This window comes from Ovis canadensis, chromosome 3 (genome assembly GCF_042477335.2).
Source record: "Ovis canadensis isolate MfBH-ARS-UI-01 breed Bighorn chromosome 3, ARS-UI_OviCan_v2, whole genome shotgun sequence".
Classification (NCBI taxonomy): Eukaryota; Metazoa; Chordata; class Mammalia; order Artiodactyla; family Bovidae; genus Ovis; species Ovis canadensis.
This window is the reverse complement of record NC_091247.1, coordinates 74,660,671-74,686,360: the sequence shown is the minus strand read 5'-3', so window position 1 is coordinate 74,686,360 and position 25,690 is coordinate 74,660,671. Positions and strand designations below refer to the sequence as shown.

Below are 25,690 nucleotides of genomic sequence, written 5' to 3'. Positions count from 1 at the left end.
GAAAGAAATCTGATGATGGCAGTTGATTGCAAATTCATTATAGTTGAAATAACTACTGTAAGATTTTTCTTAAAAAAATTAAAACTCCAAATGTTAGTATTATAAAGTTCACATCAAGGAAGGCGATAAACCCATTGTAATATGGTTTTAAAAACACTATGCTCGGGACTTCCCTGGTGGTCCAGTGGCTACGATTCCTCGCTTTCAACACAGGGGGCCCAGGTTTGATTCCTGATCAGGAAACCAGATCTCACATGCCACAAGTAAAACTCTCACATGCTGCAACTAAAGATCCTGCATGCTGCAACGAAGACCCAGTGTAGCCAAATAAATAAATATATTAAAAAACAGACAGCCCCTCCCTAATATGGTCATTTCTATATCACATTTTGAGAAGAACAGAGGTTCAAGGGAAGAGTATTAAGATTATGAGAACTTAAGCACCCATATAATATAAGTAACAGCCAAGGAAAACTAGAATGTTAAGACTGAAGAACAGAAAACGCTGGCAAGCATGGGAGGGGGATGACAATATTGGAAAGGTTGTCGTGTGGAATATGGGATACATTCTGTTTTGCACAAAGAGAATTAGAACCAATGAGTGGAAGCTATAAGAACTTAGAAGTAAGGAGTCACAACTAAGTAAATTTAATCACAAATTTGCTTAACCAGAATTATATTACTTTTATGGAAAAAAATCACATTTATGAAATCAGCACTTTCATGTTGTTTTCAGCTAGTTCCAAGAGTTTGTGGTTTCATGCACAGCAAGATGAAAAAGATGTAAACAAAGGTATATTTAGTGGGTGCATCTTTAAGTGTGTCAGTGTAGTGGTGCTTAATTTAATGAATATTAAAATCCAGAAAATACAGGGTTGGTAGTTTTCCTCTGCTTGTCTAAGGATGGGTTTTCCTTTCAAATGCAGTCTTCTTTATGCTGCCCCTTTGTCCCCAAAGGGTGTCGCAATTACTTTTAAAAAATCAATAAAACCACCATTGTATTAAGAAATATTTTATTAACAAAACAGTAAATTCCACTTGCTTAGCATTTCCAATAATGGATAAGTTGGCCTTGCAACAGAAAAACAAAACAAAACAAAACCCTTAGATACCCAATCACACAAAGCACTAGAAGGGTAGGGTCATGTGGCCTTTCTTTGATGTCTTAGGGATTGACCACCTCACACATTATTGTAGTATTTGTTTTTTGTGTTTTAAAAAAAGGCAACACATAACATGGATTTAAAAAGAAGCATACTCAATCAGAAAAGTTACAGTCTAGAGATGTAATCAAATTTATGCCAGGTAGTGTGAAATCCTCTATTAACTGCCAACTACACATGGAACCCTGATACATTTGGTATGAAGATACTTGGGATTTCATTCATGCCTTTTCTCTCCCTAGCTTGTGTTCTTCTCTTTTCTTTGTCCATTCACAAAGAAAGAAGAAAACAAGAAAAAAAAATTGCTAGATTTCGTGTAGGCCATTACATTGGAAATATTTTTACCAACAATATCGCATAAAATTTTAAAATTTATGCTGGAAAGAAACACTGAAATCAACTTCAAACAACATGCTTCAGAGATATACTGCTTTAAAATACCATTATTTCAGTTATTTTCAGTCACAATTTAGAATCTTTCCGGATGGAAACTAGTTCAAGTTCAGATCAAATGGAAAAGCAACTGTTTCTTTCAAACCTCAAGATGTAAATGAGTGGTTTTATATTTACCTTCTGTTTCACTGGCTTTCCCTGAGTAAGACTGGATGAGAGGAAAACAGCAACTACAAAGAAATTTATGAATTCTTTAACCTGGCAAATTAAATAAGAAGAAAATCTGAAACATAAGTAACTGATACTAAATTTTTAGTTTCATACCTCTACTTTCTGGGTCATGAAAAGCCTTTAGGACTTTTCATATATGACAATTACTTGGCAACCATAGATGGTGGTGATTTGCTATGAATTATACATATATCTAAGGTGCTGTATGTCTATAATCCAGGCCACTTCTTGGCTTTTTTCATCAACTGAAGTATCACAAAAGATGTTTTGCATTTTTTTGCCTTTTCTGATTAAAGCAAATTGTAAAATTATTCTTCTCTTCTATAAAATCTAATATTCTTTTAGGAGATGTTAAAGTAATGCAACCAATTTTTACTGAGACATCACCTTCCAATCTAATATTGCATCTCCTTTGCATTGCCTTCTCAGACTAATAATTTATTGCTATGAACATCATTGAAACCATAGGCAAAACAAGCATATAATCTATATGTTTCCACTACTTAATGTGTTAAACTAAAGCTATATTTAATGATATATATGTAAAACCAGAAAAGTTAAATTATAGTCAATAATCAACAGATAATGATTTTCTTAAATGGATAGTAATATAGAATTAAAAATTACTGAAAATACTTTTTTAGTTGAGAAAGTGTTTACTTTCCAAAAATGTTTATCATGCACATCAGGTTTAGAGACTATATATATAATTTTATTGGAAACAAAGTTTTCAATTGTAGCAGCCAGGGTTAAGGTATAGATCAATCAATTTTGCTTCTGCAACCTGCCCACTTAATGGTTCATATTCATGCAGCAATATACCAGTGATAGTTTACTTGATAAGAAAAGGTTCCATTTCTTTAGGGACTAAAATCTTCTGGAAGTTTCCCGGGAGCATATCTCAGTGAAGCAAATCACCCCGTTTGTCATCAATATCTTGGCACAACTATCTTCCTTCCTGCTTTTCAATTTGTCAGTAAATATTTTGTATTATATGTACGTTTGGGTCTTCCATCCTATCTGATGGATTCCTCTGGATGTGTGTGTGTGTGTGTGTGTGTGTGTGTGTGTGTGTGTGTGCGTGCGCACAGGCACGCACATATCTGTGATCATGAATGGGAATGTATGTGGGAAATGTGAGTATTTGGGGAAGTAAAGATTATAGGATACATATGTATATAGTTTGCTTTCTAATCCACACCTTTCATACAAATACTAAAATTTAACTGCAACAGAATAAAGGCTGTACATGTAAAGGAAAAAAAAAGTAGCTGAGTCTTTTTATATACATTCATACATATCTTCCTTAGAATAAACATTACATTGTAATTTAAAAAAAGGTAAGTAATTGTGGTAATTTATAATGGTGGCAAAAAAAAACCCCCTGAAATAATTGCTGATCTGATGTCATAAAACTCCCTATAGTTAGCAACACTTATAACATTGAATTTACCAAAAAGGGCTGAAGAGCAGAGATATAGTTTGCATTTTCTATACAACAGGCTATAAAACATCACTTATCACAGTCCAGAAAGCACACAGAGATGGATTTTATATAAACATATGTAATAACATATTAAGCGTGCATGAAAATTTCCCAATGATTGCATCTCTACCTTCTTGTTTATTTTTTGTTGTTGTTGTTTCTGTTTTGAAATTTTAGTGTGAAAATGTGCCTTATCTTTCACATTGTTGAAAATAAGGCCTCCATACTTTCTTTTTTTTCCCTCACAACCAGAAAGGGGCTTTTTGAATGTGTTCCTACACAAGTCTTCAGAAAAGTCAGCACTTTTTTTCAAGTGCAAGTTCGTGTCAGCCACTGTTCCAGTTGTGCCAGGCGGTGACCTCGGAAAAGGCTTGCAGGTGGAGCCACTCAAAATGACATTCTTCTCTGGCCATCAGACTAACTGGTTTCTCAGGAAAGCGCTAGCACTTTGGCTAAATCTGGGATCCTAGGTAGCTTCTTCTTCTGTGTTGTGTTTTGCGTTGTTTTTGTGTTGTGCCTCCCGATGTAATACTCCTTTGCTTTATGAATGCATGTGGTCATCACTGTCTTTTAGAAATGTTCCAGCAACATAAAGACAGGCAGAGTAAATTAAAACACTGTGGATGTTAAGGAATTTATTGGCCCCTGTTTTTTTTTTTCTTTTTTTTCTTTTTTGGAGAAACAAGAGCATGAGATACTTGTTTTTATTTTTTAAAAACAGTCTTTCCTTCCTGATTGCATTCCCTGTCTTCTTTTGTATGTGCTTCATAAAAAGGAAAGTAAATAAGTTTATATTATGTCTCGGATAAAATGAAGACTATTTCTATACAAGGGTCCTTTTTCAGATCTTGGGCTCAGACGTAATACTCCTTATCCTTGTTCTTCTTGTTTTTGTTGGCGCTTTTCGCACTGCTGGGTTGTTTCTCCTTTACAACAGCCCCATTGGACTGTGCTGAGTTACTGATGTAGTTTCGACTCTCGTCCACGTGGTACGAGCCTTCATCCCGGTTTCTGTACTTGTACATAGCATAGAGAAGGATGAGGATGCATAGGGCGGCAGCGGCCACGATCCCCACGACCATGCCCGTGGTGCTGCTGGACTCCCGAATCACCTCCGCTGAGCCTGGGTACGGCTCTCTCCCTCCTGCCCGTGTTGGGTTGGCTGTAGGAAAGAGGGTGAGAAAAAACACCGAGTGATTATGGAGTTTCCTGAATGTCAGAGAGTAACATTCACCATCTGTTTTCATGCCTAATGGATAGTTGCCTGTGCCTACTGCTCTTGAAAAAGGATACTGAAGCTAGTGAGTGTAGTGATGCCTACACCTGGTGGTCACTAAAATCTAGGGACAATGAAGCATACCATTGAGAGCGATCTGTTACCATCTTTTCTTTTTCACAGATCACTTTTGTTAATAGGGTGTTTTAAGTGTAGCTCCAAATTAGCCCCATGTAGCTCTAAAGGGCCATATTGATGTGTTAGGTGAAAAGCAATAAATTCAACATGGAAAATGTATAGCATCATAATGACTGTATAATATTAGAGAATAATCATTTTAAGAATCAAGAAAAAGGATAGCTAAATTTAGGATTACTTCAGAAATCACATTGCCTCCTATTGCAATGAATACAGTATTGAACAATAAGATAAAACAGGCATTTTGACAAGTCAAGTTGACTGCTTTTAAAAGTGTTATTTTAGTCACAATTTTTAGAAATTAATTTTATCTATCATACTCTATATATTATGGAGTATATATACTCCAACTATGGAGTATAGCTGCTTTACAATGTTGTGTTAGTTTGTACTGCACAGCAAAGTGAATCAGTTTTATATATGCCTATATCTCCTCTTTTGGGATTTCCTTCCCATTTAGGTCGCCATAGAGCACTGAGTCGAGCTCCCTGTGTTGTACAGTAGGTTCTCATATTTTTTATGTCTTATCAATAGTATATATGCGTCAGTCCCAATCTCCCAGGTCACCCCACTTCCTCCTATCGCCCTTGGTATCCATACATTTGTTCCCCATGTCTGGGTCTCTATTTCTGCTTTGCAAATATCATCATTTATGCCATTTTACTATATTCCTCATATACACATTAATATACAGTACTGGGTTTTCTCTGACTGACTTCACTCTGTATGACAGTCGCTAGGTTCCTCCATGTCTCTACAAATGATTCAGTTTTGTTCCTTTTCATGGCTGAGTAATATTCCACTGCATACACATACCACATCTTCTTTATCTACTCCCGTGCTGATGAATATTTAGGTTCTTCCATGTCCTGGCTATTGTAAATAGTGCTGCTGTGAACACTGGGGCACACGCGTCTTTTTGAATTATGGTTCTCTCTGGGTAAATGCCCAGTGGTGGGATTGCTGGGTCATATAGTAGTTCTATTTTTACTTTCTTAAAGAACCTCCATACTGTTCTCCATAGTGGCTGTATCAATTTACATTCTCACCAACAATGCAAGAGGATTCTCTTTTCTCCACACCTTCTCCAGAATGTATTGTTTGTAGATTTTTTTTTAAATTGGCAAAGTATTTTAATAAACATTTCTCCAAAAATGACATTAAATGGCCAACAAGCACACAAAAGATACCCGACATCATTAATTAGCAGAAAAATGCAAATCGAAACCCTGAAGAGATACTACTTCATACTACTAAGATGCCTATAAGCAAAAAGATGGACAATAAAACATGTTGTGAAGGGTGTGAAGAAATTGGAACATTCACACATTGCTGGTGGGAACGCAAAATGGCATAGCCACCTTGGATACAGTTTGGCAGTTCCCCAAAAAGTCAAATACAGACTTTCCTCATGATCCAGCAATTCTACTCCTAGGACTGATGTTTTTAGATTTTTTGATGATGGCCATTCTGACAGGTGTGAAGTGATACCTCATTGCAGCTTTGATTTGCATTTCTCTAATAATTAGTGATGTTGAGTATCTTTTCATGTGTTTGTTGCCCATCTGTATGTCTTCTTTGGAGAAACGTCTATTTAGCTCTTCTGCCCAAATTTTTATTGGGTTATTTTTTTGAGATTGAGCTGTAGGAGATGGTTGTAAAAATATGGAAGGCTTCATGAATTTGTGTCATCCCTGAGGTTCTACTAATCTCTGTATTGTTCCAATTTTAGTATATGTGTTGTAGAAGTGAGCATTACTCACAATTGTACAAACTAAAACAGAACTGATTTCCTTTACTATTGAAGGTTTATCTGTTTATCTAAATATATATATATATATTACTTATTTACTGGCAATGGTTGAGTGATCACCAAGACAAAGTTGAGAGGAGAAAGTAAGAAAACATTTTTACATACTTTAAAGACTATCTAGAATGATTTTGACTCAAAATTCAGTACGTAGCAGATGATCATAAATAAAGGGCTAACTGCCTCACTTTTATCCAATTGATAAAACCCTCATTCTCTTTCCAAAGTATAAAGTTCTTCCTTGGGTACAAGAAGTGGATTGCAGGGGGCATTCATATTTTTCTCCAAGGCTTAGTCAGTCACTGAAATTAACCACCGATAGGGAGAAAAGTCCTAGGGTTTAGCTTACAGATTTGGAGGAGAGGGGAGCGGTTCTCTTCCTTTACCTTATAAACTTATTATTTAAAACAACTTAGAAGAAAAGGAGCTGTAGAGAGGTAGTATTCTATCCCATCTCTGATCCCAGGTCATGTTTCCCTAAGGATTCTGTTTTCTCTTTCTCTGAATCTCCATCTTTTCCCTTGTCTTATAGAAAACATAACTTTTCAGATGTAAAAAATTAAAAATTCTATAATTTTCAAAATATTCTTTGTAAATTATGCAGAATGAATTTACATAATCTCAAGGTTGCATAAATATTGAATATGTGTATGTGTGTATATGTGGAAGGTTTTTTTTTTGGTATATATATATATATATATATATACACACACACACACACCAAAAATTGAACATTTCACAAAGACTAAAATGGTACTTTTATTACACTATTATTAGTAATTTTTAAAATATTTCTATAAAAGTCCCTATTAGCTATTGGGGATCATTTATCTGTCACTTAGCACCATACTGCTTTGTAATTCCATTTTCAAACATCACCAAGATTTCATCTGCCAAATGTGGGTTTCTTGCCGTCGCTTTCCTTTCCTTCCCCAAATAAAGCCTTACAGATATAGTCACTAACAAAGGAACAGCTTTCAAAGAAGCAATATGCTCTGGAGCTACAAAATGTAGCAGGTGAAACCTTTGTATCTTGAATGTATCCCCTGCTTGTTTTACAAAAGCGCATGTAATGTTGCCAAATTAAAACGCCTTGGAGTTGCTTCTGGGGCCAAGGCAGAAGGCGACGAAGACTATAATCCACAGCATTTGATTACAGGAAATTAACTTCCTCTCAAGAACAGAACCCATTGCGGGAACTCTGTCACTACCTGACAAACCAAGGCAGCACTTTCTCTTTCAAATACCGTCATCTTTGCCAAAGTCTGCCAATTAGCTCAGCTGCTAACTTTCACTAAATGACAAGTTTCTGCTTGCTCATTTTGTGGAGCATTCTCTCACCATGGTGTCTCAAAAGCTGGAAAAGGGTTTTATTTAAACATTACCTAAATCATTTGCCCCACCTGATGGAATGCTTTCCTTTTAAACATATTTTCATAATTACCTCACTTTGTCTGTCAGAAATAAATGGGGAGAAGACAGATAAAATCTTAATCATATAGTTCATGATAGTCAGACTTGAGAGTTTTAATGGAATGCAGGGTTTACATTTTTTTTCTTTCTCAAAATAGATATTTAATTTATTTATTCAGCTGTGCTGGGTCTTAGTGCAACAAGCAGGATCTTTGGTTACTGCATGCAGGTTTTTTTTTGTTTGTTTTTTTTTTAAGTTGAGGCCACAGAGAACTCTTAGTTGTGGCATGTGGGATCTAGTTGCTTGACCAGGAATTGAACCAGGGCCCCCTGCATTGGAAGCGTGGAGTCTTACCCATTGGACCAAGAGGGAAGTCTCTACATTTTATATTTTCTAAACTAAGAATATATATGTACTTCTCTTTTTTTCATTTAGGAGTAGGTATTGTAAACGGACTATCTTATCAGAGAATTTTAATCTGATTTTTATCCATTCAAAAATTTCTGATATGTTTTCACAACTATTGAAGGAGCACAACAAAACCAAATTGACGTAAAAATAAAATGAGATGACAAAGACCAAAGCAAAAGCCTCAAATGCTTCCGCTTTGCCATAGAGCTATTTGAGAAATGGCTCCTGATTAAGGAAAACACTGTCTCTTTTGAAACTTCGGCCAAAATGTTGCTTCTCATGCAGTCCTGAAACAGCTCTGTAACCCATACATAAACAAGAATTCTAAATATCATGAAAAGAGCCTACCAACCCCCTACCACAAATCCAATGATGAAACATTTCATCCCCCTTTTTTCCTGATTCATTTTGAAAATTAATAACCACCACAGGTATTATGATAGGTCTATTTGGAGTATGCAGTTGCCTCCATATCTAATTGATTATTGAATAATGTTTTCTGCTTATGCTTCCAATCTGAAGGCTAAGTGATAATTTTCTTAATTTTCATGCTAAGATCACTTAAGTACTTACACACTTAAGAGTTAATGGGACATCTCTCTCAGAGGTACAAAAACACCTAGAGAAATTTAAATATTTCTATGAATTATAAATGTGGTTTCCCTTATTGATGGTCATTAGTGGTTTATTTTGATGATCACTGAAATATCTCTGAGGAATTTCCTATGAATTTAAATGTAGAGAATAGAATAAATGGCTTAAAATGCTACTGTTAGTTGCTCAGTCATGTTTGACTCTCCGTAGCTCACTGCTGCGATTCATGGGGTCGCAAAGAGTCGAACACAACTGAGTGACTGAACTGAACTGAACTGAGGCTCCTCTATCCATGGAATTCTCTAGGCAAGAGTACTGGAATGGGTTGCCATTCCGTTCTCTGGGGGATTTTCCCAACCCAGGGATTGAACTCAGGTCTCCCACATTGCAGGCAGAGTCTTTACTGTCTGAGCTACCAGGGAAGCCTAAAAAGGCTAAACACCTTCTTATAGAAATTGGTTAAAAAATTTTTATTAAAAAATACAGTCATTTCTTCACCATTCATAACAGTATGAAGACAGAAATTTAATCAGAGACCTCCCTAAGCAATTGTATTTAATGACTTTGGCGTGTTGCATTCTCTTTATATTTCCTAGTAAACTGAATTGAGACATTATAAATCATTTTTAAAAATCTACAATGTGTTTTTTTCTCAGTAGTGCCAAAAAACACATAAATGAACTAAATTTTACTTTCACATGGTCTCCCTTTGTTGCAGCAAGTGATGAGAAAACACTTAAAAAACATGTAAAAGAGAATGAGAAAGGCGCTAAAAGAATGGAATGGGTACAGATTAGCAACAAGTCCCCAAATAGTCAAAAGTTAACTGGTTTGTAGGTAAAGCTAAGCTAACACAACCAACTCATTATATGGGGCTCAGAGGAACAAGGAGCCCAGATCAATGGAAAACTTCAGTAGGACTGATGATGGGCAGTGGATAAGCCAAGGCATTTGCATATTATTAGGTATAACTGGAAAAGAACAAGTATTCAACTCCACTGGTGGCACACAGTTTGATTTGAGGATAGCTTGCTAGCAAAAAAAGAAGTAGAGAAGATGAAATATCCTATGTGTTTATTTCCACATATCCCATTTTAATGATTCATAAAATAAAGGCATCACAAATTACATATAGTTTATATGAACGCTATAGTGATAGATTATTTACTTAAAATTTTCCCAAGTAACTGTATCTTAAGTTTTACTGAAGGATGACAATCACCACATACCCCCCAGTAAACAGAATGGAAGTGCTTGGTCTACTACATGGGGGGAAAGTGCACGTGTACTCCTTAATGGCAAGAGGAAGACTTTTCATTTTTGCTGGTATTTTTGCCTAAGTGATTCAAAAGTACTGGTTGTATTGGCAAGGACACAAGGCTGTCACGAGGGTTGCAACCTCCTTCATATAAGCCACTTCTCAGCCAAATGGCTATGGGACTATTTCTGGGACTTGTGTAAAGATAGTGCTATCTTAAGGACAGATAAAAACTGATTTTTAATTCTCTTTCTCTCCCAAATATTCAGCAAGATCTGATGGCCTCTAATTTTCCCCATGGTCTGTTTTGATCCAGATTATCAAAAAGCCTGAAAGCTAGTTCTATGGCTTTTCTCACTTTTCACTGTCAAATCATTACTGTGGTTACTTAGAAAGACATTGTCTTTCAGGTGCTAGGACAGTTATTAACATATTTCCACATGATACCCCAAACCAATTTTAGGTTACATCAGATAATAATTCACTGTGAAAATGCATAGTAAGTGCAAAAGACACATTCTAGGGCCTTGTGACATAAGAAGAATAATTGCATTTGTTGCTCTGCACAAAAAAATTAAAGTGAAATATTAAGAAATTTAACTTAGCCTTAACTTGCTGCATAGCTTTTTAAAACTACCACCACAGAAAAAGAAATGGTCCTTTTTATTTTGACACAGTTCTTGGCACTGTGTCTGTGCAAGAGTATTATTTCCCCAAATAGGAACTAATCTAGAGCTAGCTAAGAAACACCATGGAAAAGACAGGTTTAAGAGATACAACAGGCTGTAAAACGGAGAGGACCCTGTGATAAATCTCATTTCTCACTAGCTCCTTTGGGTGGCTGTCACCTACTCCATGCTCCTGCCTGCCTTCTCTCTTGCGGACGTCCTCCCCTTCCCCAGCTCTTCTCTGCATCCCTCTCTCAAATCTTGACATCTCTCTAGATGGCCCCTAGAGAGCATAGTGATCCCCGCACTGCATAAATGAACAAGGCCAGGCCAGCGAGGTCAGAACTCTGCCTTTTGAATCTGGTGCCTTACTCAGCCAGGAGTGCAATGAGGAACAGAACGTATTGCCAAAGTTCCTGATTTCACAGCACACTTTAAAACTGTCCCAACTGTCAAAAAAAAGTCTCAATGTAATTGTTTCATTAAAATACAGTTTTAGTGCTTTTATAGGCCTGCTTTACTTAAAAATTTAACTTCCTAAATTTGCTTACAGAATGAAATTCAATGTTTTATCAAAAGAAACAATGTTTCGTTACAATTAAAAAGAACTTCAATTATGAGGATGGTAAGATGAGGAGCATGTTAGGCCATTCAGCTTTGTACCGGAGCCTGTCCTTACCAGTTTGCCAGTTTGTGTCTGGTCTGGTCATAACCTTAATCTATACACAGCGGGAGAATAAAGCCCTCATGCTGTCTCTGAAAGATGATTCACAACTGAAGTTCTAAAATAACGCTTCATTTTGAAAGGTAAATTTTCAAACATTAATGAGTTTTTCCAAGGAGGTTTCACTGTGCAGTGGAAAGAATGTGAAATCCATCTGAGATTGGAAACAGAGCAATTAAATTAATTTTGTTATTAAAAAACAAAACTGCTCTTGATTTATGTTTTTACATAATGTTTTGCAAGAGAAACCTTGCTTAAAGTCTTAATTCCTGTTACATAAAATAAGGTGGGTAGTGGAACCATGTATTTCACCAAGGCAATAACCATGTCATCAGATGATCTTTTTATCACTCAAATTGGCAGTTTTATGAAAATATTTTGTATACTTGATGAGTGGTTCTGTCACTGTAATCTTATTGTATTCATGCTGTTTCCAAAGTTAGGTTTTCAGGGTGAGACTGTGGTTCCCAGGTCATTTGTATTGCTGGTTTTATTTCTTAAATACTCAGTTCAGTCACCCAGTTGTGCCCAACTTTTTGCGACCCCATGGACTGCAGCACACCAGGCCTCCCTGTCCATCACCAACTTCTGGAGTGTATTCAAACTGAGGTCCAGTGAGTCAGTGATACCATCCAACTATCTCATCCTCTGTCGTTCCCTTCTCCTCCTGCCCTCAATCTTTCCCAGCATCAGGGTCTTTTCAAATGAGTCAGCTCTTCGCATCAGGTGGCCAAAATATTGGAGTTTCAGCTTCAACATCAATCCTTCTACTGAACATTCAGGACTGATCTCCTTAAGGAAGGACTGGTTGGATCTCCTTGCAGTCCAAGGGACTCTCAAGAGTCTTCTCCAAGACCACAGTTCAAAAGCATCAATTCTCTGGCACTTGGCTTTCTTTGTAGACCAACTCTCACATCCATACATGACTACTGGAAAAACCATAGCCTTGACTAGACGGACCTTTGTTGACAAAGTAATGCCTCTGATTTTAATATGCTGTCTAGGTTGGTCATAAATTTCCTTCCATGAAGCAAGCATCTTGTAATTTCATGGCTGCAATCACCATCTGCAGTGATTTTGGAGCCCCGCAAAATAAAGTCTGACACTGTTTCCACTGTTTCCCCATCTATTTGCCAGGAAGTGATGTGATCAGATGCCATGAGCTTTGTTTTCTGAATGTTGAGCTTTAAGCCAACTTTTTCACTCTCCTCTTTCACTTTCATCAAGAGGTTCTTTAGTTCTTCTTCACTTTCTGTCATAAGGGTGGTATCATCTGCATATCTGAGGTTATCATTATTTCGAACACAAATCTTGATTCCAGTTTATGCTTCATCCAGCCCAGCATTTCACATGATGTAATCTGCAGGGTGACAATATACAGCCTTGATGTACTTCTTTTTCTATGTGGAACCAGTCTGTTGTTCCATGTTCAGTTCTAACTGTTGCTTCCTGACCTGCATACAGATATCTCAAGAGGCAGGTCAGGTGGTCTGGTATTCCCACCTCTTTCAGAATTTTCCACAGTTTATTGTAATCCACACAGTCAAAAGCTTTGGCATAGTCAGTAAAGCAAAAATAGATGTTTTTCTGGAACTCTCTTGCTTTTTTGATGATCCAGCAGATGTTGGCAATTTGATCTCCGGTTCCTCTGCCTTTTCTAAATCCAGCTTGAACATCTGGAAGCTCATTGTTCACGTATTGCTGAAGCCTGGCTTGGAGAATTTTGTGCATTAGTTTGCTAGCGTGTGAGATGAGTGCAACTGTGCAGTAGTTTCAGCATTCTTTCGCATTGCCTTTCTTAGGGATTGGATTGAAAACTGAAGTTTGTGGCCACTGCCGAGTTTTCCAAATGTGCTGGCATATTGAGTGCAGCACTTTCACAGCATCATCTTTCAGGATTTGAAAGAGCTCCACTGGAATTCCATCACCTCCACTAGCTTTGTTCGTAGTAATGCTTCCTAAGGCCCACTTGACTTCACATTCCAGGATGTCTGACTCTAGGTGCGTGATCACACCATCGTGAGTATCTGGGTCATGAAGATCTTTTTTGTACAGTTCTTATGTGTATTCTTGCCATGTCTTCTTAATATCTTCTGCTTCTGTTGGGTCCATACCATTTCTGTCCTTTATTGAGCCCATCTTTGAGTGAAATGTTCCCTTGGTATCTCTAATTTTCTTGAAGAGATCTCTAGTCTTTCCCCTCTATTGTTTTCCTCTATTTGCACTGATCACTGAGGAAGGCTTTCTTATCCTCCTTGCTGTTCTTTGAAACTCTGCATTCAAATGGGTATATCTTTCCTATTCTCCTTTGCTTTTGGCTTCTCTTCTTTTCACAGCTATTTGTAAGGCCTCCTCAGACAGCTATTTTTCTCTTTTGCATTTCTTTTTCTTGGGTTTGGTCTTGCTCCCTGTCTCCTGTACAATGTCATGAACCTCCATCCATAGTTTATCAGGCACTCTATCAGATCTAGGCCCATCAATCTATTTCTCACTTCCACTGTATAATCATTAGGGATTTGATTTAGGTCATACATGAATGGTCTAGTGGTTTTCCCTACTTTCTGCAATTTCAGTCTGAATTTGGCAATAAGGAGTTCATGATCTGAGCCACAGTCAGCTCCTAGTCGTTTTTACTGACTGTATAGAGCTTATAGACTATATTTCTTCAATATAGACTGTTAGTGTATAGGTACATCATCGACGATGACCCTGTCATATGAAGGATATAGCAAGAGTTTCACTATATACTGATAATGAAAATTCAGCTTTTAAGCTTTAAGGAAAAAAGAATTGTAAGAGATCATCAATATTAAGAAATAATAAAATACACCAATGATTTAAAAAATGGAACTTGAGCTATATATTTCAGATCCGGAGGAGTAGATAAAGGTCATAAAACTCCATTATGCTCAACATATATCACTCTGGTACACTAAATTATTAGATCTTCTGCCTTAAATAATCCTTTTCAAAAACTAATGAAAAGATGTATTTACTGAACTGTTTCTCACTTAAGAGTCTTTGACCAGTCAGTCTTTCTTACCAGAAATCAATCAATTTTAAATTTCTGTCTCCATCCCACTGAAGAAAAAGAGTTGCCTAAAATGATCTCATTAGACCATAGTCCTGTACTGCATCTTAATAGATGTGAAAGTTATTATAATTCTAGGCTAGCCTTGAAAATGGTTTCAGATTTATAAGGGAAGATTTAACTTTTCCAGTACCTAGTTTCATTAATACTGTGAAAAGAAAATTGGAATTGCTGGTTCCTGTGGTGTTTGTGAATTGAGATTAGCAGTTTTTTCCCCAAAACTGAAAAAAGAAAAATATAACTTTCTTTCATTCTTATATTTCAATACAACACATGCCAAAAAAAAAAAACCACAGTGATCATGTAAAGACTCATACAAATTCATGTTTAAATGCCACAGCTGCAGAAAGCAGGTAGGCGGCGATTTATACAATCAATATGCACTAATTTCAACTCATCCTGTGGTTTCTTGAGAGGTGGTGCTAGATATTTCAAATCCCTCCCAGTTTCATCTTCCCTACCATCAGCTCCATCCATGCCCTGCACATTTTCATGTCTACTACTGCAGGCCAGACTGCTTGAGGGAGGTCACGTCTAGTATATCTCAATCCCTACTCAATCAATTAGAGATTCAGAAAGAACTTGGAAATCAATAAAACCTTACCACCTGCCTGGCTGCTGGGACTAAACATTGCCTCAACTACTTTCAAAACCACCAAAGCAAAGCATGTGTTTGAAGGGAAATCCACTGATGTGGGACTGAGATGATGACTATCTTCAGCAGACTTCTAGGCACTGCGTGAGAAGCAATGTGAGCCACAGAAAAATGTGTTTTGTGCCTGGAGAATAGGGAGCACCTCCTAGGGCCACTGTTACCTCAAACGGCACCACACAGAATAGAAAAAGCAATGGACAATCACATCATATGTGACTTTGGTGACCCTGAAAATAAACGGAGGAGCACACACTCTCCCTCATCTCTAGGGGAGCCAGGGGACCATGCCTGTGTGTCCACAGCCTGACCATCTGCAAGCTTCATAGACTTTTTGCATGGTCATTGTACCCATAAATTCTTACTAGAATCCTTGAAATTGTCATGGTATTTACTAAAGTACCTCTGTTCTAACAGCTCTTCAGGGTCTGCCTACAGCTACATATTCAAGTTTGTCTTCCATTTCTCTCAAAGAAAGTAACAGTCATAATTTTATTGCTGTCTCCGAATCCCCATACACCAAGAAAAGTTTTATTGTCATGCCTGGCACATATGACCTTTCTTTTCTAGCTTGGCTGAGCATTACTTATTTCTCAGACTTAGCTTAAATGCTTCACCGTTTATGGTGTTCTCTCTATGAGTATTCACTCCTGCTGTCAACCAGTTTTTGATGAGCTATTGTTATGTTCCAGGGACTATACTAAGTCCCAAGGGAAGAGGTTTTAACCAAACACACTTGATGCCTTCCCTCATGAACCCTGAAATATAATGAGGGAAAGATTTCCACAACAACAAAAAACCCCACACAATTAGGCTGAAAGCAATAACTGAAATGTGTGACAAAGGAACATGACAAGTACCATGCAGGGGCAGAGCAGAGGCTTCTGATTTAGACTGGGGAGTCGCGTAGACTTTCTGAGGCTGTAATATACATGTTGAGACCCGGAAAATCAGTGGAGAGTAGTTCAGTAAAAAGTGGGCAGAAATCATAAGGAAACCTATATGGAATGACTTTGAGGAAGAAAGGAGTTTGCTTTTCAGGAACTAAACTAATGCCAGACTGGAGGCAGCATATTGACTTTCAGGGGAAAGTGAGAAGAAATTTGAAGGCGGACATGGAACTTCCATAGATCATAGTCCTTGGAATGAAGCCATGCATCAAAGATCATCACACTTGACTGCATAAACAATAATAATTTTATGTGGAAAAAGGTGTCACTAATGAAGTGAAACTGCAGATCAGAAAGGAGAAATATCTGCAGTACATATGACAGGCCAAGAGTTACCTCTAAAATATAAAACCAAGTGCTATGAACAAAAGCAAAAACCCATTGGAAAAATGGACAAAAATAGAGACATGCAAGTGGAGAACAGAAGATCCAAATGGTTGATAAATGTAGGACAGGATGCCCAATTTCACTAGAAGGCAAGTCAAAATAAAATAAGGAGGTATTTTTTTCCCCAACAAACTTGGAAGAATAAAGTGAATTAAGGTGATAATTTGGTTAGAACATTTGCTTGGGAAATAGACAATTGTGCTGGTGAGAATATGAATTTCTCAATTTTTAGATAGTAATCTAGCATCTATTACAATTTAAAAAAGATTAAATTGCAGCTGGCTGATGGGTGGATGTGAGTTCATTATACAATTCTTTCTAATTTAGTTTATGTTTGAAATATAAAATAGTAATGTTAAAAAATACACAAATATTTTCATGAAGCAGCCTCAGTTTTGAGAATATAGTCTAAAGAATTAAATACACCAGCATGCATATAAATAAATGCAGGATGTTTGCTGATCATGTTGTGAGGAAAAAAAGAGAAAAGGACAGTTTAAAAGCTCATTAACAGGGCTGTGATTAAGTTATTCCAATTTTTTATTGGACATCCATAATTATGGCACACCTATACCCTAGAATTTTAACAGAGTTAAAAATAGGAATTGGAGAAAAATCTGTTGAACTGAAAGTGAAGTGAAGTGAAGTCGCTCAGTTGTGTCCAACTCTTTGTGACCCCGTGGACTGTAGCCCACCAGGCTCCTCTGTCCATGGGATTCTCCAGGCAAGAATACTAGAGCGGGTTGCCATTTCCTTCTCCAAGGGATCTTCCCACCCAGGGATTAAACCCAGGTCTCCCGCATTGCAGGCAGGCACTTTACCCTCTGAGCCACCTAAAGAGGTTGAACTGAAAGATGTCCATAATAGATTAGGAAAGGAGAAAAGCAAGCTTAATTCACAGAGTATGCTTCTAATTTTTATGTGACAAGAGAGAAAAACAACCCTCTATTCATGTTCATAGGAACATGGTGAAGGTGTAGGAAAGATTCATGCCAAGCTGTTATCATTGGTTAATGTATGGAGGTGGGAGAAAAGGGGAAAATAAAGTTAAATAGAAAAAAATAATTTAAAATTCCAAGAAATAAGTATTAAGTAACAATTTACTAGGCACTACGTAAGACATTAATAGCAAGGTACACAAAACAGCCTTGGGTTCCACCTTCTTAGAACTTTCAGTATATTCAAAATAAAACAGAAAATGTAAGAAAACAAACAGAACAATTTTAAATTAAAAAAATAACACAAGAAGGCACAAATACTGGGTACTAAGAAAGGAAAGAAAGAGGGTGGATATCAGCAAAGGGCTGTCCCAGTAGAAGTTGTTTGGGATGAACATTAATGGAGCTGGACCCAGGCCTTCCAGTGTGAACCCTGGAAAGCCATCAAGTATTTCTCAAGAAGGAAGACATGAGATAGAATAGCTTGAAGTTGGAAAAAAACCATAAATCAAGAAGACACATGGGAGAATTTGCTGAAAACCCAACTTGATCCTCATCTTCTCTCAACCATATACTACACCATCCACTTTAGTATGGATCCTTTATTACTCTGAAATCTTACACTTCTGTTGCTTTGTTAATTCTCTTCCATACCAGACTGCTAGTCTTTTGACAGTTTCCTGTGAGTCTGTTTCTCTTTCCCTCCACTTTCCTCCCCTCCAAACACTGAACGAAGACTGAACACACAAGCTGCAAAATGTATGTTTTCTGACTGAATAGAGCAAGAGATTTTCCCAAGTTTATAAATTCCCAGGAGTCGACTGGCATGGATGTAATCAGTAAGAAAATGTGAGAGATCTTTGCTTTCAAAGCTTTGAGTAAAGATAGTAAACAAGTAGGTAAAACATTGATGATGATATTGCATACTTCTTTATAAAGTGCTTTTATCTCAATACTTTCCTAACACCCACCTCCTATAATATCTCCGATAAAAGAAGTAACGATAGTGTTTATTTAATTAAACCAGAAAACACTTCTCTGCTTAAGTGAATTGGTATCATTGTGCATTGATGTAAGTATCATAGCTGTGTTTAGTTTTCCTAAGGCTTAGATGGTAAACAATTTGCCTGCAATGCGGAAGACCTGGGTTTGACCCCTGGATCAAGGAAGATCCCCTCGAGAAGGGACTGGCAACCCTCTTCAGTATTCTTGCCTGGAGAGTCCGATGGACAGTGGAGCCTGGCGGGCTGAAGTCCTTAGGGTCACAAAGAGCGGGACACGACTGAATGACTAACATTTTCACTTTCTTTCAAGCCTCCATATATAAGTTGCTTAAATTCCAGTGACTATGTGCCAAGTTATTTGAAGTCAACCAGGTTAGTAGTCTTCGGTTTGATTTGTTTGGGTGCCTAATATTTGTATTAACCTTATCTAATATCCACAGCACTCCAAATAGTTGAGAGCTAATTTGGAGCTCTTTTCTCAAACTCAGCAAAGCAGCTTCAGAAGTTTCTAGGGTAATTTTTACTCCTGTGGCTATTAGAGTGAGATGGTTGAAAAGGGCCTCATCAGTCAGCCAGGTCAAACTTTCCATAACTGTCAAGTAGAAGAAAAGCCATTTGGCAATAACTGAGAAAGTTGGTTTCAAAGCAAGGGAGCCTCGTGATTCTGTATCATATATCCTATGTGTTTTTCATCAAAAGGTACCACATTTCAGTAAATGCAAGAGGAGTTATATTTTGAAATAGTGATGATACTCTCCATTATTGATTTCAAGTCAACTAAACTCTTTGATAGCAAAATAGTTTCTTTCCCTGGAAGTTCATTGACTAAAACACCAAGAAATACAGGCATTGAGAAATCACCTTTCTTAAGACGTATTTAGTTTTGTTTTTTTTTTTAAACATATGAAAAATTGAACAGTCACTTTACATAAAACCAGGGGATTCATTCCAAGGAATCCTTAAGTCTGGAACCAGGAATCTGGGAGGAACCTGGCTTCTAGTAAGATGAAAATGGCACTATGATAATAGCTGCAGCAATGAGGAGTGTGTGTATGAGTGTGTATATGCACATATGTACGTGAATCTTACAGCATTCCTTCCAATGTTCTGACAGAAATTGCTACAGTCACCTTTATTTTCTCATAATTTATAGGTAAAGTCAGGCTTCTGAGAACTCCAGAGAAGATTTCATAATACCTTGGGATGAATTTACTTAAATATATTAAATTATTATAAACCTCTTTGTTAATTTCCTCTCAAATGATGCAGGGCTTTACCTTTAGTAGATAGAGTTTCCTGTGACTTAACAGTCAACTGATGCTCAATACGGGCTACTCTGCCTTCTGACTCACTGCGAGGTTGAAATTTTCTTTATTGTTCTATTTAGTTAGCGGTTACCTCTATTGGATTATTATTATACGGCAGGCTCTGGGCTTTGCACTTTATCTAATTTATTCCTCATAGTGACTCTGTAGTTGTTATTACAACTTTACAGGAAAGGAAACTGAGTCTCAAGGTCATGCTATGTGTGCTTCACAAGTGACACGGTCAAAATCCAAATCCCAGTGTGTCTCTGGCTGTTAGCATTTTATGCATTCAATGTGTCAGCACTTATGACTGCAGAATATTTGTCAGTATCCCCAATTTTTCCCTTTCTTGAAGAACTGAATCCTTTTAGGCCTCTCATCTAAGCAGTGTCCAGTTCTACCCCTACTGGCCACATTCCACCGCAAATCCTGCCATCTGTCTGTCCTTTGCGGTAGAAGGAATTTGCATTCTACAGAATCTTAGGAAAGCATAGTAAAGTGGAAAAATAACGTTTTTGTTTTTTTTTTAAGACCTAGTCCAGGCACTGCCCCTAATTTACAGAACGATTAGTTGAACTTCATTATCCTCTGCTCACATTTTTTTTAAAATCCTCTGCTCACATTTTTTTCATCAGAGATATAACAGTGATACATTATTTATCTCCCAGGGTCACTCTGAGGATCCTACCAGGTAGATAAATGTGCGAGTGCTCTGAGGAAGATAAAGTGCATGTAAAAACAATGCTGGTCTGACTATCTTCCCTGTGTCTTCCACACAAAAGGGACTGAATCAGCAGCCTTGCTAACAATAAGAGTTTTGTGATACATCCAGCATACCACGGTCAGTCAGCCACGGCAGTGTCCAGTTCCACCAGGAATGTTATCTCTGAGGAGGTCTCTGTATTCATTCTTTCATGAATGGAGGCCTTGTGAATTCAGGTGGTGAAATGACCATTTAAACCAAGGGACCTGTTGTTTCAGGCCATTAATTGCTAAGCTGCATGTGAAGCTTGTTTCTGTTTATCTGCGAAACATTCTATCTTTATGGATCAGCACTCTCCAGCTCCCACAGTTGGAGTGAATTAAACCTCTCCCACTCTCAAAATTTTATTACAAGATTTTATGTTTCTAGGTATCAGGAAATCAATCACCTGAGACCACTCTTCGGTCATATCTGACAGAGAAGCTTATTATCATGGAAATAAGAACTGTTTCGATTAGGTTTTAGGGTTTCTTTCTAAAATGATTAGGTCATTTCTTCTTCCCTTCCCTGCTCTGGAATTCTTTGTTGTACTCTGGATGAAATCCACAGCAGAATTCCTGTAGCAGAGTTGTAGGCTGGGTTCTCAGAGCCCTGTGTCTTGCCAGGCTTTCTGGACAGCTTTCATGTAAGCGCATGTCATTCTGGGTGATGGGGCAGTGTGCAGTTTTCCTGATTTAAAACTGGGTCTCCTCATTTTGGGTGATCATCTTTATATTCCTGTCATGAAACTACTGCTGTCTCAATTTTCTTTTGTTGGGAAAAGTCATATTCTTTTTGGCTGAAGTGCAATAGCTAAGGTGAAACATTAGACAGCTTCCCTACTGAGCCCATTAGAAGGAGGCATGTCAAGCCTAGAACTGGGGAATATGGAAGACAAGCTATCCATCATGGGGGGAAGGGTATGGTGGCTCTGCCAATTTAAGTCACTTTAGCCCAGAACATTTCTGAAGGTCTTAGGAGGCAGAGCTAGTCGATTATAATAGCATGGGGAAAGGTTAATCACTCCTTCTCTCTGAAACTCTGCGGGGCAGAGACCTGCATTAAATTCCACCCCCACCCAAATAAGAATAACAGATGATATGTGTCCTCTTGCCATTTTAGCAACTTACATACATCTAACTAAAGCACTGCTCTTGTCTTATTAGTTTCATAATGGCTACTGAGAAAAGTTTGATGTTGCTAGAATCCAGAAAGAGTTTATAAAGCTTTCTAGATGCTAAAGTGTTAATTATTAACACTTTTTACCCTTGCCTGTGGCTATAGATAGGTCTATTTCCATTTATAATATGGCTGACTCCTCAGTTAATTTGTTTGTACTACTAATAAAAGCTAATTAATATTATCAAATTTTGGATGGCAACTCAATGTTAAGTGCTTTACATGCATTGTCTCTTTTACCAGCACAACGATATCATGAGTAATTAACATTATTCATGTCATTTTGCAGAAGTAAAAAGTCAAGTACACAGAGGTTCAATGTTTGGCTTCTGATTACACAGCAAGTGGGTGAAGCGGGATGTGAATTCAGTTTGATTTCCAAAGTCTGGTCAATGAAATGTTAAGATTTTAGTGGTAGATATGGTAATATTACTATGTTATATTATGTAACATATATGTACATATATGTACACATCTGTGTACCACATATTACTACTTCTCTACTAATTTTTTTAAAATTAAACAATGGCTTCTGCCTGTACTGGCATCTTTAAACCTGGGCATTGAATAAAGTATTCTTGTTTTTCTTATTTTATTCCCAATGCCAGGCTTCTTAAAATACCGAGGATGAGTGAGGAGCTACTAATGACGAAAGTGATCTAACCAACAAGTCAACTGACATGAGATGAGACCCGCAGACTAAAGCCTGCCGTAGTATTTGCTGCTCCTTGGAGCACGTGAACCAACAAAGACAGCATATGGGCTCTTCATGCGAGCAGCATGCCCTATAGAGACGTATTCAGACTATGTCACCTTTCCTCTGTTACCATTGGAGTAAGTGTAATTAATACATACGAAGAAAACTCCACAGGAAAACAATTTCATTATCAAAGCTGGTATTGGACACAGATGACAAGAAAATGTGGTTTCATTCTTCTTGCATTTCATGTTTCCTTTAGAGGTAGACTTAGCCTATAAATTTGGCTCCCTGGTGGCTCGGAGAGTAAAGAATCTGCCTGTGATGTACGAGATCCGGGTTCATTGGGAAGGTCACCTGGAGAAGGGAATGGCTACCTACTCCAGTATTCTTACCTGGAGAATTCCATGGACAGAAGACCTTGGGTGGTAGGGGGTGGGGGTGGGCGGGTGGGAGGGAGGTGGATGGGGTGGTGTGGCACAAACAGTTGGACAAGACTGAGCAACTAACACTTTCACTACCTTATATTTTCCTCAACCTATGCTGCATTTCTCCCTTTACAATATTGGGGAACCATTTTAAAGCACAGAACTCCATCTCATCGTCTCCTTCTAAAGCTCAACAGGACAAGTCACACTTTAGAAAGGCGTGTGGTATTTTGAGCCTTTCTAAAAAGGACTTTAAAAGTGTTACTAATGTTTAAAGGCTGGGTGTGTATATATATATATATATATATATATATATATATATATATATATTAATATGAAGGCTGCCTAGAAATTTATTTTATATACATGAGTAGATTTTTCTTTTATTTATTGTAGGACAGTTCTGTATTAGCAATCATGTACTTTTGGCAGACTTTCAAGTAAATGCTTAATCTAACTCAGTAAACTCACTTATTTGCTAGGTAATTACTGTAAGCAGCCAATCACAATTAGTTTACATGAGTTGTGAACAGAACACATTCTAACAGCAAAAGGAACTGTGCCCATTTTCTATCCAGATCAAATCTGTCTGCCTTTCGAAGAGCCTCCCTCAAGGTAGAAATAATGCATTTCCTGGCACAAAAACAGCGCCAGTAAAGCAGGCCTTCCACTCACCACTGGGCTTATCATAATCATGCTACAGTCTTAGTACTTGCCAGGTTCTCTGCTAAACACTGTGTGTGCATCTTTCAATCTATCACCCCATTTCCCCCATTTTACACAAAAGGATGAGACGGCTGGATGGCATCACGGACTCGATGGACGTGAGTCTGAGTGAACTCCGGGAGATGGTGGTGGGCAGGGAGGCCTGGCGTGCTGCGATTCATGGGGTTGCAAAGAGTCGGGCACGACTGAGCGACTGAACTGAACTGAACACAAAAGGAAATTGAGCCTCAAAGATACTAAGTAACTTCCCAAGACCAGGAAGAGCTGCAACCCAAACTAGTTCTGCAACTCAAATTGTGACTCCAAGGTTACAATCATAAGTAATACTCCCTTCCCTTGTTATTTTGTTTTCTAGTGATCTCCTGGTAGGAACTAATTGTGGTAAATGAAACAGGTTGTCTTAAAGGGAGAATCACCTTCTCTAAACAAGATCTTAACCTTCTCCACCGCTTGGCCAAACTTCAGACAGCTCTCGTCCTGTCTCTAGGGCCCTGGCCTCCTTTTTCTTAGAGCATTTACTTCATAAAACTTGTAATTTCAAATTTTTTCTCTGTTCCTTTGATGTGTAAATATTTTTAAAACTTCTTTTCAGTGTTACCACCCAGGATTATTTTTCTCCAGGACCTAGGAGCCCTCATTTTGAAACCTAGCTTTCAAGGAAGGACAGCTCTCCTTCCAATTTCTGTGGGGAAAATAGGATCCTACCTTGAGGCAGTACACTTTGCTCCAACTCATAAAACAACCTTCAGCCTTGAAGTTATTCAAAGAAGAGGGTTTAGTGTTCCTTTGGGTGAAACCAATTAGCCAACACAGAAGGTCTATGGACTATGAGCCCTTCACTCCAGCCCTTAAAAACTCTCCAGTTTTCTTTTTTTCTTTTTTTCATATTGAATTGAGCTCAGATCGAATTCTGGGCTCCTTCTCTACAATTGTCTTGAATAGGTCTCCCTTGCCTGTTTAACTCTGTTCAAGATAATTCTGTTTTGTTATTACTGCTCTCAGAAAAATAGTGGGAAAAGTGCAGATGATGTCTGATGACGTTCTTCCATTTTAACTACACAGCAATTCATTTTTATTCCAGTTTTCTGGAGAATTAAATTTATATGGAAAAAAGAAGTTCTTCCACCAATGTGTCATTCGCTGAAAGCCACCTAGCCCATCAGGGCCCAAGCTCCCACTGTCCCGTCCTGTACCCATGTGATCAGCTGGGTCCTCACTACTGACTCTGGAGTGACTCTTCAAGAGAGCTGCTCTAGATGTTTCCAAAAATGGAGCACTCATCACTGCTGTTTTGCTGGCTACAGCTCAAAATTCCCCATTTTAATAGCAATGTGTTGGCTATTACAGGTTAATTAAACTTGCTTTTGAATAATTACATAATAAATACCCCAAATTTAAATGTACCACAAAATTATCTTCTAATCAACCTCTAAAAATATGATCTAATAATACATTCCTTTAAATGATTATGATTACTTAGTTAATAAAAAGATGCACCTTGTGCAATATACATATCTTTATTCCTAATGTGGTTAATGGGATCAGTTCAATAGAAATCCTCTCATTTTTTCTCAAAATAGCACACTGGAACACCACACGAAATTGCTTAGTAATTGCAGCAAATTTAGCCTAATGAATAGTAATACATGTAAAGGACCTTTTGCCATCAAATTTAAAATTTATGCCAGCCATGGAAATTATTTAAATGAATATTTAAAAAATTAATCGTATATTTGTGAGGTGCCTGAATTCTAAAAGAACAACTTTCTGCATTCCAAGAAATTAAAGTGCCACTTTTCCTAAACTAGAGAGTGTCTTATTTCTCTTGTGTTACAAAAAAGTAACTTAATCTCTCTGAATCTCCTTAGCTATGAAAATACTTCAGTGTGGCCAAATCATAAAATAGGATATTGCTCATAAAGAACTAAGGACAATGATGAGCACAGAACAAATCTTTGCTAGACTGTTAGTTGCTACTGTTATCTATTATTACTCATTTATCCCGAAGTCTGATCAACCGATA

General features: G+C 37.6%; 1 protein-coding gene and 1 pseudogene across 9 annotated transcripts in view; both read right to left on the bottom strand.

Annotated features, from left to right (window-relative positions):
• Positions 1–996: 996 nt before the first annotated feature.
• The window catches only part of NRXN1 (neurexin 1), a 1,213,874-nt gene continuing 1,189,180 nt past the window's right edge, over positions 997–25,690 (bottom strand). For all 9 annotated transcript variants that reach the window (XM_070292299.1, XM_069583366.1, XM_069583363.1 and 6 more), the window contains one exon: positions 997–4,435. In XM_070292299.1, the coding sequence (XP_070148400.1) occupies positions 4,128–4,435 (308 nt within the window). In that variant the 3' untranslated portion in view covers positions 997–4,127. The remainder of the gene's footprint in view (positions 4,436–25,690) is intronic.
• On the bottom strand, positions 6,347–6,443 carry LOC138438444 (U6 spliceosomal RNA; annotated as a pseudogene).